Source organism: Bos indicus, chromosome 27 (assembly GCF_029378745.1).
Source record: "Bos indicus isolate NIAB-ARS_2022 breed Sahiwal x Tharparkar chromosome 27, NIAB-ARS_B.indTharparkar_mat_pri_1.0, whole genome shotgun sequence".
In the NCBI taxonomy this organism is placed as follows: Eukaryota; Metazoa; Chordata; class Mammalia; order Artiodactyla; family Bovidae; genus Bos; species Bos indicus.
Window position 1 is genome coordinate 34,889,805 of NC_091786.1, and position 15,426 is coordinate 34,905,230.

The 15,426-nt window shown below is 38.1% G+C and overlaps 1 protein-coding gene across 1 annotated transcript in view; it reads left to right on the top strand.

Moving 5' to 3' along the window:
- Positions 1-660: 660 nt before the first annotated feature.
- The window catches only part of LOC109553351 (disintegrin and metalloproteinase domain-containing protein 18), a 108,628-nt gene continuing 93,862 nt past the window's right edge, over positions 661-15,426 (top strand). Inside the window, exons 1-6 of the mRNA XM_070781467.1 lie at positions 661-845; positions 1,385-1,461; positions 6,513-6,568; positions 9,125-9,203; positions 12,773-12,849; positions 14,330-14,507. Of these exons, the coding sequence (XP_070637568.1) occupies positions 701-845; positions 1,385-1,461; positions 6,513-6,568; positions 9,125-9,203; positions 12,773-12,849; positions 14,330-14,507 (612 nt within the window). The 5' untranslated portion in view covers positions 661-700. The remainder of the gene's footprint in view (positions 846-1,384; positions 1,462-6,512; positions 6,569-9,124; positions 9,204-12,772; positions 12,850-14,329; positions 14,508-15,426) is intronic.

A 15,426-nucleotide genomic window follows, 5' to 3' on the forward strand; every position in this document is an offset into this window, starting at 1 on the left:
GTGTTCTGTCTTCTGCCCTGGTGCCCCTTTTCCTCTCTTAGTTTGTCTTGCTGGCTGTGTCATTTCTACAGCTTCCTTTGTATGGTTCTAAAAGGAATTTTAACAAACCACACTTAGATTCCATTTCAAAGTTTCCTTTCCCTTTCCTCAGCAGAGTATAACCAATACTGTATTTAAGAATAGGGACACAGTTGAAGAAAATTGCTTTCTATTGTCGTATCCAGGGTCAAGTTCCATATTCTTGATTTCTCCTTGTTTGAAAAGACTTTTTTAAAAAAGATATGAAGTCGGCAGTAGCACAATTTAAGAAGAAAATTTCTTGTAAAAAAAAAATAGTTAATATTCCTAGTTTCCTCTTTCTCTCCCACCATAGCAAATAAAAGTTGTTAGAAAACCATCACATGGAGAAGGGAAATTACCAGGAACTTCCCCCAGAAGAGCGTGCGTGCTAATTCGCTTCAGTTGTGTCTGACTCTGCGACCCCATGGACCGTATGCTTATTTGCTCCTTTATCCCTACTGAAGGGTTTGAAGGATGTCCACATTGTCATCACAGACCCGCTGTGCGCAGGCGCAAGCATTTGTCTGGAGTTCCTTCTTTCGGCCCTGAGCGCCCAGCCACTCAGGATGCCTAACGATGAGCCAGTGCAGCTGAAAGCTAATTTGAGGCCCTGGTCATCACCCCCAGGGCTCGGGGCAGAATGCTGTACTCCGGAGGGCTTCTGCCCACGAGCCTCAGGGATACCCAACGGTCTCTCACCTGGCTCTGCTTCCTGCGCCCCAACCCAGCCATGTTCCTACTCCTCGCACTGCTTGCTGCACTTGGAGGGCTGCTCGCCAGCCAGGGTAAGACTTCGGAGCCTCGACTTCCTTCTCCCTCTCTGGGTACTGAGCAGAGCTGGGATCTTCCAAAACAATTTCTGTAGTTCTAGGATACCTGCCGCCTCTCCCTGAGATTCTCTGATGGTGGCTTCCTCCCACCCCCAGCCACCCCCGGACCAGGATAGGGGATGGAAGATGTTAGCCAAGGATGCAGTGTCTCAGCCGCTGAAGGTCTTTCTGGGTCACCTACTCTGTAGCCAGAGGACTTAGCCAGGTTCGGAACTGGCCTGGCTTTATTCCTCAGAGACCTGAGGGAAAGGCTTCAACGTAGTTCTGGAAACCAACAGGATGGTCCTGCAGCATTGTATCTGTTCTCTGTTCATTTGTTTGTTTCCTAGCCATTTTTCAGTGTGCCATTGAAAATCTGTTGAAATCTGTGGACCAAGGTGGACACATGTAGATAAATTGATTTACAATTGTAGACCTCACCATGGACTCGGAGCTTAAGAATCCATGCTTGTCTTAGAGGACTGTTGCAAAAAAATCCCATTTTCTTACTACAGATTCTGAGGGAATGTTCCTATATGTCACAGTTCCACAGAAGATAAGCTCAAATGAGAGTGAAGATTGGGAGAAGCAGGTAAATGATCAAGCATATTACTTTTAAAGATGGAGTGAAAATAATTCAGGAGTGTGGGATGGACATGTACACACTGCTCTATTTAAAATGGATAACCAACAAGGACCTACAGTCTGTATGGCACAGGAAACTCTGCTCAATATTTTGTGGCAGCCTGGATGGGAGGGGAGTTAGGGGGAGAATGGATACAGGTATATATATATATGACTGAATCCCTTTGCTGTCCATCATGAAACTCGCACAACATTGTTAATTGTCTATGCTGCAATATAAAATAAAAAGTTAAAGAGTATCAGTTTTATAATTTAAAAGTTTAAGACTTTTAATTTACCTTTGCATTGAATCAGATCATACTAATTTGTTTTTGCTTGCAAAGCCACATGTTTTTATTGCTAATTCCTGGGACCTTCCCTTCATCTCTCAGGCTCTTCTGAAGCACTTGTTCACAATTTTCAAGAAATATTAAATACTATTGATGAATCATACTGGTAGAAATAAACAACATTAATTAAGTGTGACAATGGTTCAGACTGCAATTTATGGAAAGAAAACATTATTAATGGCCACAGTTAAAGTGACAGAAAAAATGGTTTTGAGTAAAATTTAGACCTGAGAATCTGACCCAGAAGCATCAGACTTATTAGAAATAATGGCCAAAGAAAAAGAAGACTAAAAATATCACATTTGCCTGAAATGTGATAATATTTAAATAACTGAAGTAAACAACCTGAAGTTTAAAGTGATAGATGTCACATTTACTGACAATGAGAGCATGTCAGTAAATATTAATTGGAAAAAGAATTTGAAAAATGTGCACTGCTACTAAAAACTTATTAAATTGAAGACATTCCATCTTGAATATTTTCCTGATTAAAATACTTCAAGTTGGCATAGTTATACTGTTGTAGATTGCAGACCAGAAACTAGAAGTCATAATACAGGGGTTTAGATTTCCATATGGTTAAGAAATGGGGTCAATATATAGAAACCCTGAGAAAATGCTTTCAGTTTGATGGAACAATTTTTGAAATGAGTATGTAAAAAAAATTTAAGACTCCAATAACTCTATTTTGACATACAGTATTAGAATGTATTATGATTATGTTCACTACTGAAAAATTATAATAAAAACTAAACGTACAAAACTGTACTTGAAAATCATAATAAAATAATTTCCTTTAGAGTTTTTTTTTCATATACTACTCTCATTTAATTCTCACATTAACCTTTTGAAATATTTTATATTATTTTCATATATATATGTGAGAAAGAGGATTACAGATGGTAAGGTAGTCAGAGTTATCAGTTTGAGGACATGGAGTCACAACTTTAATTTATGAATCTTTTTCCATTAAGAGTAAACTACCTACTGTTGAAAAAATATTTGCATATAAGCTTTTTCTTCCTGATTTGCTTCCATTTGCATGTATATTGTCATTGCATGATCACTTTAAACTTCAAGTTGTTCACTTGTCCCACAGTTATCTCAAAGTATATAGCAACAATGCAGGATGTGAAATACAGTGTCTGTCTACACGTTTTGAAAGCTATGTATGTTTCATTACTGGTAATCGGTCTGTTCATATTTTCTATTTTTTCCTGGTTCAGCCTTGGGATTTGTACCTTTCTAGGAATTTATCCATTTCATCGAGATTGTCCATTTTCTTGACCTATAGCTGTTAATAGTCTCTTATGGTCTTCCCTGGTGGCTCAGTGGTAAAGAACCCGCCTGCCAATACAAGAGACGCGTGTTTGATCCCTGGGTCAGGACGATCCCCTGGAGAAGGAGATAACCCACTCCAGTATTCTCACCTGGGAAATCCCATGGATTGTGGAGCAAAAGAGATTGACAGGACTTAGCGACTAAGCAACAACAATAGTCTCTTCAGTTCAGTTCAGTACAGTCGCTCAGTCGTGTCCGACCCTTTGCAACCCCATGAATCACAGCATGCTAGGCTTCCCTGTCCATCACTGACACCCGGAGTTCACTCAAACTCATGTCCACTGAGTCGGTGATGCCATCCAGCCATCTCATCCTCTGTCATCCCCTTCTCCTCCTGCCCCCAAATCCCTCCCAGCATCAGGGTCTTTTTCAATGAGTCAACTCTTTGCATGAGGTGGCCAAAGTATTGGAGTTACAGCTTTAGCATCAGTCCTTACAAAGAACACCCAGGACTGATCTCCTTTAGAATGGACTGGTTGGATCTCCTTGCAGTCCAAGGGACTCTCAAGAGTCTTCTCCAACACCACAGTTCAAAAGCATCAATTTTTTGGCACTCAGCTTTCTTCACAGTCCAACTCTCACATCCACACATGACCACTGGAAAAACCATAGCCTCGACTAGATGGACCTTTGTTGGCAAAGTAATGTCTCTGTTTTTTAAGATGCTATCTAGGTTGGTCATAACTTTCCTTCCAAGGAGTAAGCATCTTTTAATTTCATGGCTGCAGTCACCAACTGCAGTGATTTTGGAGCCCCCCAGAATTAAGTCTGACACTGTTTTCACTATTTCCCCATCTATCTGCCATGAAGTGATGGGACCAGATGCCATGATCTTAGTTTTTGGAATGTTGAGCTTTAAGCCAACTTTTTCACTCTCCACTTTCACTTTCATCAAGAGGCTTTTAGTTCCTCTTCACTTTCTGCCATAAGGGTGGTGTCATCTGCATATCTGAGGTTATTGATATTTCTCCTGGCAATCTTGATTCCAGCTAGTGCTTCCTCCAGTCCAGCGTTTCTCATGATGTACTCTGCATATAAGTTAAATGAGCAGGGTGACAATATACAGCCTGATGTACTCCTTTTCCTATTTGGAACCAGTCTGTTGTTCCATGTCCAGTTCTAACTTATGGTCATCTGTATTTCTGTGGTGTCAGTTATAATTTCTTTTTCATTTCTGATTTTATTAATTTAGGCCCTCTTTCTATTTTTAGTCTTACTACAGCCTTGTAATATTGTTTGAAATCACAGAGTGTGACGTCTCTGGCCTTGCTTTTCTTTTTCAAGATTGTTATAGCTATTAATGTTCTGTTTTAAGATTGTTTTCTCTATTTTTGTGAAAAATGACATTGGAATTTTGATAAGGATGCATTGACTCTATAGATCACTTTGAGTGGTATGGAAAAGTATTTTTCCCTTCAACTCGTAGACATAGAGAATCCTGGAGTTTATTGCCATTACCTTTTCTAGGGGATCTTCTTGAGCCATGGATCAAACCTGGGTCTCCTGCACTGCAGGTGGATTCTTTGCCATCTGAACCACCAGGGAAGCCCTAATTGGCTATACTCCAATATAAAACAACAACAAAAAAAGTTGTGCTGCTGGATGCCTGGTCCAAACCTTTTGGTGCTGAGGGAGATACTGAAAATTGGGGCTTCTCTCCTGATTGGAAGGTATTTTGCCAGGGCTGGGTTTTATGGTGTGTGTGTGTTTTCACCTTTCCTGCCCTTTTGCGTGGTGGATATTTTCTCAGTCACTCAGTATTGAGGAGCCCCTCTGCTACTTTCTGGATTTCTCTCAGAGGCAATTGACCCATGCAAAGCTTTTATTTGATGTAACTGTGGGAGGAAGATAAGACCAGAGCCTCTTATCCTGTCATCAGACTTATTTCATGTTCCTGGGTATGTTTATTTTTGATTGGATTAACACTGCTAATTTTGTTTGGTTGACTGCTTAACTTTGTGATTTTCCTTTAAAATGTATTATGCTTTGTTTTGGCAGGCAGTTAGGTTACTTATGAACCAGACTGAAAATGTCATGTTTGTACTGTCTTTGGTGGGGCTTCCTTGGTGGCTCAGTGGTAAAGAATCTGCTTGCAGTGCAGGAGACTTGGGTTTGATACCTGAGTTGGGAAGATACTCTCAAGAAGGAAATAACAAACTATTCTAGTATTCTTGCCTGGGAAGTCTCATGGACAGAGAAGCCTAGTGGGCTACAGTCTATGGGGTCGCAAAGAATGAGACGCGACTGAGCAACTAAACCACAATGTCTTTAGGATGAATGTCTCGCGTAATCCTGACTCTAGTTTCTGGGTTTCTAGGTTAGTTTCTCCTTAACACTAAAATGTGACCTTTCTGTGATCTTTACTGAATGGCATGAGTGTGTTCAGTGACATTTTTCTCCTCTGGTTGGTCAGACCTTGAATGTCTCCCAGCACTATATGAGCTGTGGGTTTTAATCCTCAGCTCCCCAGTTCTTTGCCCATGGTGTTGGACAGACCCTAAATTCACAAAGTGACTCCTACCATCTAGTGTTCAGACCGTTGAAGAAGCTCCACCTCTGAGTATGGGAAAAACCTGTGGCTTCCTTCCAACCAATAGGATATGGCCCAGTAGATGGAGGTACCTCTGAGGATCATATTTTGTTAAAGGACAAGGATTGGATTTCGTGCCTGTATCGTTCTTTTATATAAAACATGTTTTGCTAGACTCTCTCTCACCCTCTGGATGATATTTTAAAAGCAACCTGCCGTACTGTGTACTGTGTACATCTCCTGCTCCTGGACCCCTTCCCAGCAAGGTGATGAAGACCATTACAGTTTACTCCCTGTGGTCTCACAGCTCGTATTGCTGGAGCCCCAGCATTCTTCCCTAGCTTCCTTCTCTCAGGTCTGTCTTTAGCTTATATGTGAAGCATTGCAAAGCAGCTCTAGTGTTTGAGAGTGTGTATTTATGTATTTATAAACACATTATTGTTTCATTGTATTTGGTGTAGCATGTAAGCCTACAGTCATGCCTCATTCATTTTGGCTAAAGATGAGTATGTTTTTTTATAAAATAAACAGTAAGATCTAGTATTAATACATAGTAAATTTATATTTCTTCAAAATATAGCTTTCATCTCTTCTTTTCAAAAGCCATTCCTTACATTTATTGCCTTCATCCTGAATTTATTAAAAAATTTTAAATTCTTGCTAGTTAGAACAATAAATTCTGAAGGATATATGCTTTTTAAAAATGGATTGGGTGAGTCTTTTTTGACTTTAGTGAAAAATACTTTTTGATTTTATTATTTCTAATTTACTTAATTACCTTTATTTGCTTTATTTTAGGTGACTTATATCATTACCATTGATAACAAACCATACACTCTGCATCTCAGAAAACAGTAAGAAATGATTTTCCCTTAAAGCTTAGAATTTACTTTTTAAAAAAATGTTTTTGTACACTATTTAAATTTAAGCATGCAGCAAAATGTAGGCTGTTTAATTAGTTTTTCAGTTTTGGATTCATTAGTTCCTGAATATTAAGTCTACAAGAACTTTGAATTTTTATTTTCCAGCTTGTTATTTTTAAATAAATCTATGCATAAATAAGTAAGCATTTAAATTCACGAACTCAAGAACTGCAAGTTATGTGTCAAGTATATCCAATATGCAATCAAACATGTATATATCATGTGGTTATTGGCAGAAAATTGAACTAGTGGCATATTTTGTGTGGAGGTTTTAATTATATATGTATTTATTTTTAACAACTTTATTTGGTAAATTATGTGTATATACATATAATCATAAAACTCTCAAGTGTATAATTATATAAGTTTAATATAGTATCACAATTTTCAACCATAAATCAGTTTTAAAACATTTCATTCTCCACATTAGACCTGTCATACTATTTCACATTTAATCCCTGTTATCAGCCACTACTTTGGAAAACAAGCAACCTATTTTCTGTCTCAATCTGTGTTTTTCAACATTTTATATACTCAAATAGCCTCTTCTTTGCCTACATCTTTGAAAATATGTATTTTTAACAACTGTATTTTGTCTGCCTGCATTTTTGTGGTTGAGTAAGGCTTGAGAAAATTTTGCTTACTTAATTCATGATGATTCTCATCCAACTCATGGCCATTAAACTCATGTTGGTCTTTAGGATCACTACCATTTCATTAAAAAAATATTCTTTGGTAAGATCATCAATGATCCTCATGTTTCTAAATGCCAGTTACTTTTTATTCATTTTTATCAGTCAGTGGCATTTTGTGTAGCTGAGCAGCGTCTCCTCCTTATAACAGTTTCTTCATTTGGCTTCCAGGACACAGCAAGTCTCTTGGTTTGTCTCTTATCAATGTACTCAGTCTTTCTCAGATTTTGTTTTGTTTGTTTTCTGATTCGACCTCCTCTCTCTCATCTTAGGAGTACTCCCTGGTGCTATTCTTAAACGCCTCTTTTTTCCCTAGCTGTTCTCAATCACCTGGTTCTTTCATCTGCTCCTATGGGTGTATTGATTACTCCCAAACTTGTATCTTTATTTCTCTTTAGTGAACGCCACATTTGTGTATTTGACTTCTTATTTGATAACCAAGAGTTTGCTGTAATTTTAATATTTAATGTGCCTAAAATATACTTCTAGTCATTTTTCATAATTTGTCTTTTCCTCGGGGATTTAGTAAATGGCATGTCTACTCTTTCAGTTTCTCAGAACAAAAATGTTAGAGTCACTCTTGACGTCTTATGTTTTTCTTTTGTTTTCCTCCACATCTAGCGGATTACTAAATCCCATGTGATCTACCTTCAAAATGCATTCAACAGAAATCAAACCAATATTTTAAAGTAATCATCAATCAATGAAAAATAAATAATTATTTTTTAAAAATGCATTCAGCAATTGGACCTCCACCACTGCTACAATCCTAGTTCAAGCTACCATCATGTCTTTACTGGATAATAGCCTATCATCCAGCTATTGTAGCCTAGCTGATCTCTTTGTGCTTATCTGTCCTACAGTAGGTTCTCAACAGGACTTTCAGTCTGATTCTATTAAAATGTTGGTCTGATCCTGCACCTTCCTGCTCAGAATCTCCCAGTGGTGGCTTCTCATCTCTGGGACACCATCTCTTACTACTGTCTCTTGTCTTGTCTCCGTACTTCACCTCAGGTACTTTGCCCTCTAGATGGTCTTCGTAGATACACAACCTATCTCTGCCTCAGGATATTTGCATTTCCTTCCTAGATCTGTGCAGATCCAAGGGCTTGTTTTTCAGGTCTTCAGTAATCAAATCACTTAGCCTTTCCTTGCCATCCTGTCTACATTTGCAACCAACCTTCAGGCCTTATTTATTATCACCTAACATGGCTCAAACAGTAAAGCTTCTGTCTACAATGCGGGAGACCTAGGTTTGATCCCTGGGTCGGGAAGATTCCCTGGATAAGGAAATGGCAACCCACTCCAGTACTCTTGCCTAGAAAATCCCATGGACGGAGGAGCCTGGTGCAGGCTACTGTCCGTGGTGTCTCAAAGAGACAGACACGACTGAGCGACTTCACTTTTACTTTCACTTTCAACATACTAGCAGTATGTGTTTCTCATTGTGAGGAAGACTGTGGTTTTGTCTTTTCTATATTGCTGTACCCCAGTGCCTTGAATTGAATCTATCAGATTGTTGGCACTCAGCAAATATTGTTGAATGAAGACATTTGTAGGCACACACACAAATGTCTGAAATGGAGGACTCAAAATCTATTCTGGTGTTAAGAAAGCCCTAACTCTCTGAGATGCCAGGTCAGAGAATTTACACTGTGATGGCATGCTAAAATTACTCTAAATAAAGAATATGCTTATATGAATCCTATATATTTTACTCTTATTTTTATTATTTTAATGTTTATGTTCATAGTAAATTCATGACTCAACCACTTTTAGTTTTTATTTTCCTTAGCTCATTTGTATCCCAGAACTTTTTGGTTTATACATATAATGAGACTGGATCTTTGCATTCTGAGTCTTCATATTTTAAGGTAAGACCCAGATGTCGTAGACATTCATTACCACACATTTCTTTATTCAGATGGGCTTACCGTTACCATTGGGATATGCTTGTTCCATGTTGGCAGTTTCATACAAATATTTTATTCCATATTCCATGTATGATAGGGATGAAATCCAGATCCAGAGAACATGTCTGGGCACTCATTGGTATAAAGTAAAGAAATGTGTCAAATACTTATTTTCCTTGAAAACTACATTTATTTTTTATTTTTTTAAATATAATTTTATTTATTTTAATTGCAGGCTAATTACTTTACAATATTGTATTGGTTTTGCCATACATCAACATGAACCCACCACAGGTGTACACATGTTCCCCATCCTGAACCGGCCTCCCACCTCCCTCCCCATACCATCCCTCTGGGTCATCCCAGTGCACCAGCACTGAGCATCCTGTATCATGCATCTAACCTGGTCTGGCGATTCGTTTCATATATGATATTATACATGTTTCAGTGCCATTCTCCCAAATCATCCCACCCTCTCCCTCTCCCACAGAATCCAAAAGACTGTTCTACACATTTGTGTCTCTTTTGCTGTCTCGCATACAGTGTTATCATTACCATCTTTCTAAATTCCATATATATGCGTTAGTATACTGTATTGGTGTTTTTCTTTCTGGCTTACTTCATTCTGTATAATAGGTTCCAGTTTCATCCACCTCATTAGGACTGATTCAAATGTATTCTTTTTAATGGCAAAGTTATGACCAACCTAGATAGCATATTCAAAAGCAGAGACATTACTTTGCCAACAAAGGTCCGTCTAGTTAAGGCTATGGTTTTTCCAATGGTCATGTATGGATGTGAGAGTTGGACTGTGAAGAAAGCTGAGTGCCGAAGAATTGATGCTTTTGAACTGTGGTGTTGGAGAAGACTCTTGAGAGTCCCTTGGACTGCAAGGAGATCCAACCAGTCCATTCTAAAGGAGATCAGCCCTGGGTGTTCTTTGGAAGGAATGATGCTGAAGCTGAAACTCCAGTATTTGTTCACTTCATGTGAAGAGTTGACTTATTGGAAAAGACTCTGATGCTTGGAGGGATCGGGGGCAGGAGGAAGAGGGGACGACAGAGGATGAGATGGCTGGATGGCATCACCAACTCAATAACATGAGTTTGAGTGAACTCCGGGAATTGGTGATGGACAGGAAGGCCTGGCATGCTGCGATTCATGGGGTTGCAAAGAGTCGGACATGATGAGCGACTGAACTGAACTGAACTGAATACTCCATTGTGTATATGTACCACGGCTTTCTTATCCATTCATCTGCTGATGGACATCTAAGCTGCTTCCATGTCCTGGCTATTATAAACAGTGCTGTGATGAACACTGGGGTACATGTGTCTCTTTCAATTCTGGTTTCCTTGGTGGGTATGCCCAGCAGTGGGATTGCTGGGTCATAAGGCAGTTCTATTTCCAGGTTTTTAAGGAATCTCCACACTGTTCTCCATAGTGGCTGTACTACTTTGCATTCCCACCAACAGTGTAAGAGGGTTCCCTTTTCTCCACATCCTCTCCAGCATTTATTGCTTGTAGACTTTTGGATCGCAGCCATTCTGACTGGCATGAAGTGGTACCTCATTGTGGTTTTGATTTGCATTTTTCTGATAATGAGTGATGTTGAGCATCTTTTCATGTGTTTGTTAGCCATCTGTATGTCTTCTTTGGAGAAATGTCTGTTTAGTTCTTTGGCCCAGTTTTTGATTGGGTTGTTTATTTTTCTGGAATTGAGCTTCAGGAGTTGCTTATGTATTTTTGAGATTAGTTGTTTGTCAGTTTCTTCGTTTGCTATTATTTTCTCCCATTCTGAAGGCTGTCTTTTCACCTTGCTTATGGTTTCCTTTGTTGTGCAGAAGCTTTTAATTTTAATTAGGTCCCATTTGTTTATTTTTGCTTATTTCTAATATTTTGGGAGGTGAGTCAAAGAGGATCCTGCTGTGATTTATGTCAGAGAGTGTTTTTCCTATGTTCTCCTCTAGCAGTTCTATAGTTTTCTGGTCTTACATTTAGATCTTTAATCCATTTTGAGTTTATTTTTGTGTATGGTATTATAAAGTGTTCTAGTTTCATTCTTTGACAAGTGGTGACCAGTTTTCCCAGCACCACTTGTTAAAGAGATTGTCTTTTCTCCATTGTATAGTCTTGCCTCTTTTGTCAAAGATAAGGTGTCCATAGGTGCATGGATTTATCTCTGGGCTTTCTATTTTGTTCCATTGATCTATATTTCTGTCTTTGTGCCAGTACCATGCTGTCTTGATGATTGTGGCTTTGTAGTAGAGCCTGAAGTCAGGCAGGTTGATTCCTCCAGTTCCGCTCTTCTTTCTCAAGATTGCTTTGGCTATTTGAGGTTTTTTTGTATTTCCATAGAAATTGCAAAATTATTGTTCTAGCTCTTATTGTTGGTAGCTTAATAGGGATTGCATTGAATCTATAGATTGCTTTGGGTAGTATACTCATTTTCACTGTATTGATTCTTCCGATCCATGAACATGGGGTATTTCTCCATTTATTAGTGTCCTCTTTGATTTCTTTAACCAGTGTTTTATAGTTTTATATATATAGGTATTATTCCTAAGTATTTTATTCTTTTCGTTGCAATGGTGAATGGAATTGTTTCCTTAATTTCTCTTTCTATTTTCTCATTATTAGTGTATAGGAATGCAAGGGATTTCTGTGTGTTGATTTTATATCCTGCAACTTTACTATATTCATTGATGAGCTCTAGTAATTTTCTGGTGAAGTCTTTAGGATTTTCTGTGTAGAGGATCATGTCATCTGCAAATAGTGAGAGTGTTACTTCTTTTCCAATTTGTATTCCTTTTATTTCTTTTTCTGCTCTGATTGCTGTGGCCAAAACTTCCAAAACTATGTTGAATAGTAGTAGTGAAAGTGGACACCCTTGTCTTGTTCCTGACTTTAGGGGAAATGCTTTCAGTTTTTCGCCATTGAGAATATTGTTTGCTGTGGGTTTGTCATATATAGCTTTTATTATATTGAGGTATGTTCTTTCTATTCCTGCTTTCTAGAGAGATTTTATCATAAATGGATGTTGAATTTTGTCAAAGGCTTTCTCTGCATCTATTGAGATAATCATATGGCTTTTATTTTTCAATTTGTTAATGTGGTGTATTACATTGATTGATTTGTGGATATTGAAGAATCCTTGCATCCCTGGGATAAAGGCCAGTTGGTCATGATGTATGATCTTTTTAATGTGTTGTTGGATTCTGATTGCTAGAATTTTGTTAAGGATTTTTGCATCTATGTTCATCAGTGATATTGGCCTGTGGTTTTTTTTTGTGGCATCTTTGTCAGGTTTTGGTATTAGGATGATGGTGGGCTTATAGAATGAGTTTGGAAGTTTACCTTCCTCTGCAATTTTCTGGAAGAGTTTGAGTTGAAAACCACTTTTAATAAATCTTTATGATACAGAAACTTATTACATTCAACTGTTTTAATGTTTTGAATATTTATAACATTTGCCAATACATTTTATGCATGACTAATTTATTTATTGGCCTCACTGTACTGTTTTTCAGATGAATTGTCATTATCAAGGATACATCGCAGGTTTCCCAAATTCAGTCGTGACACTCAGCATCTGTTCTGGACTCAGGTAACAGAATCTTGGGGCTTCCCCATAACCCAGTGGGTAAAGAATCTGCCTGTGATGCAAGAGACACAGAAGAGGTGGGTTCGATCCTTAGGTCGGAAAGATCCCCTGGAAGAGGGCATGGCAACCCACTCCAGTATTCTTGCTGGAAAAAATCCCATGGACAGAGGAGTCTGGCGGGCTACTGCCCATCCCTGGTGGCTAAAAAAGTAAAGAATCTGCCTGCAGGGCAGGAGACCCACGTTCAGTCCCTGGGTTGGGAAGATTCCCTGGAGAAAGGAATGGTAACCCACTCTAGTATTCTTGCCTGGAGAATTCCGTGGACAAAGGAGTCTGGTGAGCTACAATCCATGGGGTCCCAAAGAGTCAGACATGACTGAGCGAGTAACACACAACAGAATCTTTGAGGTTATTTATACATGAAAAATTAGGATATACTTTAAAATAAAATTTAGTGGCTGCAAAACACAAATCTGGGATATTTAAGGAGGATTCCAATCGGAACGTTTTCTTCATGATGGCCTTAGTTTTTAATATTAATAAATGGGCCTTTGCAGTAACCATTGAAGTGAAATCACTCAAGGGAATCCTAACTGAAGATATGTTCAAGATATTGAGGAGAAAGAGACAGATGCGTTAAAAAAAAAAAAATTCAAACACACCCACCCCCTAAATCCTTTAGAATATCTCCCTGGATCTCCCTGGATGTTATTGTTGTATTTTGTATCAGCTATCTGGAATAGTTATGGAAATTTACATTAAGTAGTTACTTAACTAAGCGCAAGTTGTATATTCTCAGTGTAGGTGTGCTTTGTATCAGGTGTAAGACGACTAGCTGAGAACATACCTCAGAGGTAAAAGGGCAGGGGTGATGATTTTCATCATTGAAGTGGCAGGAAGAAGGTGGTGAGTTTATCAGATGAAGATACAGGCCCAGAGCAGAGCAAAAAGATTATTCCCACCTTCCCTTTGCTTTTCATCGCCTGATGTCCAGAATTTGTTGACTCAGAAACTTGACATTTTCTACATGTGGTTTTCCTACATATCAGCCTTTTTAGACCTCCACTGTATATATCCACTGTCCCTCTGTAAGAACAGGAACTTTTTATTCTTGGAATTCTCAACAAATGCCTTGGTTTCCAGCAAATCAGTTCAATTCAGTCGCTCAATCGTGTCCGACTCTTTGCAACCCCAGGCATGGCCTTAATACACCTTGAATGAATGTGACTGCTATATGGAAAAAACAAAATACTTCTCAGTATATTTAGTTCTTTAATACATGAGAAAAACTGAGGCAGATGTGGTTACTCAGTTACTAGTGGTAGCTGAAAAAAAAGTAGGAAAAGAGAGTGACTTTAAAACATGTTCCTCACTATGGTTGCTCATTTCTTATGGCATTTTGAATTATAAATCTGATGGAATCATTTGCAGGATGATGGGATTATTGGCAGGATTTTTATGTCATTGTTTTCTAAATATTCAGGGGATTCCTTCAGTTTGAAAATATCAGCTATGGCATTGAGCCTTTGGAATTTTCAGCAAGATTTGAGCACATAATTTATCAAGTGAAAAATGACCATCCAGATAAACCAATGTTTGCAGAAAATTACAGCAATATTTGGCAGAAAGATCAGTCCTATACAATCCATTTAAGCTCACAGGTAACTGAGACAATTCTGATATCATGACACACTATAAAATTACTTTTGTAGAATTGTGTTAGTCAGGAAAAGGAAGTACTTAGCTGCTGAGTAGCAATATAACATTTGGTATCTGTTTTCTACATGGGTATATAAAACATCCATATTCCATCTAAAATACATGGAAATATGCAATAATGCATTTCAAGCTTACTGTTGTATGTTGTCTTATGTAATATTTCTTGTTTTTAATTTTTATTCAAGCAAAAGTGCTTATTATTGAATAAAATTAGGAATATAGAAACACTAGTTACCACTGCCCTGGTAACACTGCTTTTAATATTTTGATATATAGGTTTACATACTACTGGGACATGTCTTTCTAAAATATTGCATCATTTGTATATTATTAAACATTTAATTTGTAGGCTGAATATAGAATTCTTAGTTGACAGGTGTTTTTCTTTCATCACTTTGGATATTTCAGTTCACTATCTTTTGGACTCCATTTTCTCTGATGAAGAATCAGATGTTAGTCATCTTACTGAGGATTCCTTGTGCACGATGTGGCCTTTCTTTGTTGATTCTTTCAAGAGTCTCTGTCTTTGCCTTATGACAGTTTTCTTATGTGTGTCTTTGATTGGGTCCCTTTGAGTTTATCCTACTTGGAGTTCATTAAGCTTCTTGGATGTTTAATTTTTTCATGAGATTTAGGAACATTTTGGCCATTAGTTCTTTGAAGCTCCTTTTTGCCCTTTTATCTATCTCCTCCCTATTACCTCCACTGTATACATGTTGGTGTGCTTGAAAATGCTCCATAGGAAAAGAGCAGGTTCTGTTCATTTTTTTCCATTCTGATTTCTTTCTCTTCCTCAGACTGTATAATCTCAACTGACTTTAAAGAGGTACAAGAAGGGAAATCTTCATGGTGACAAAATAG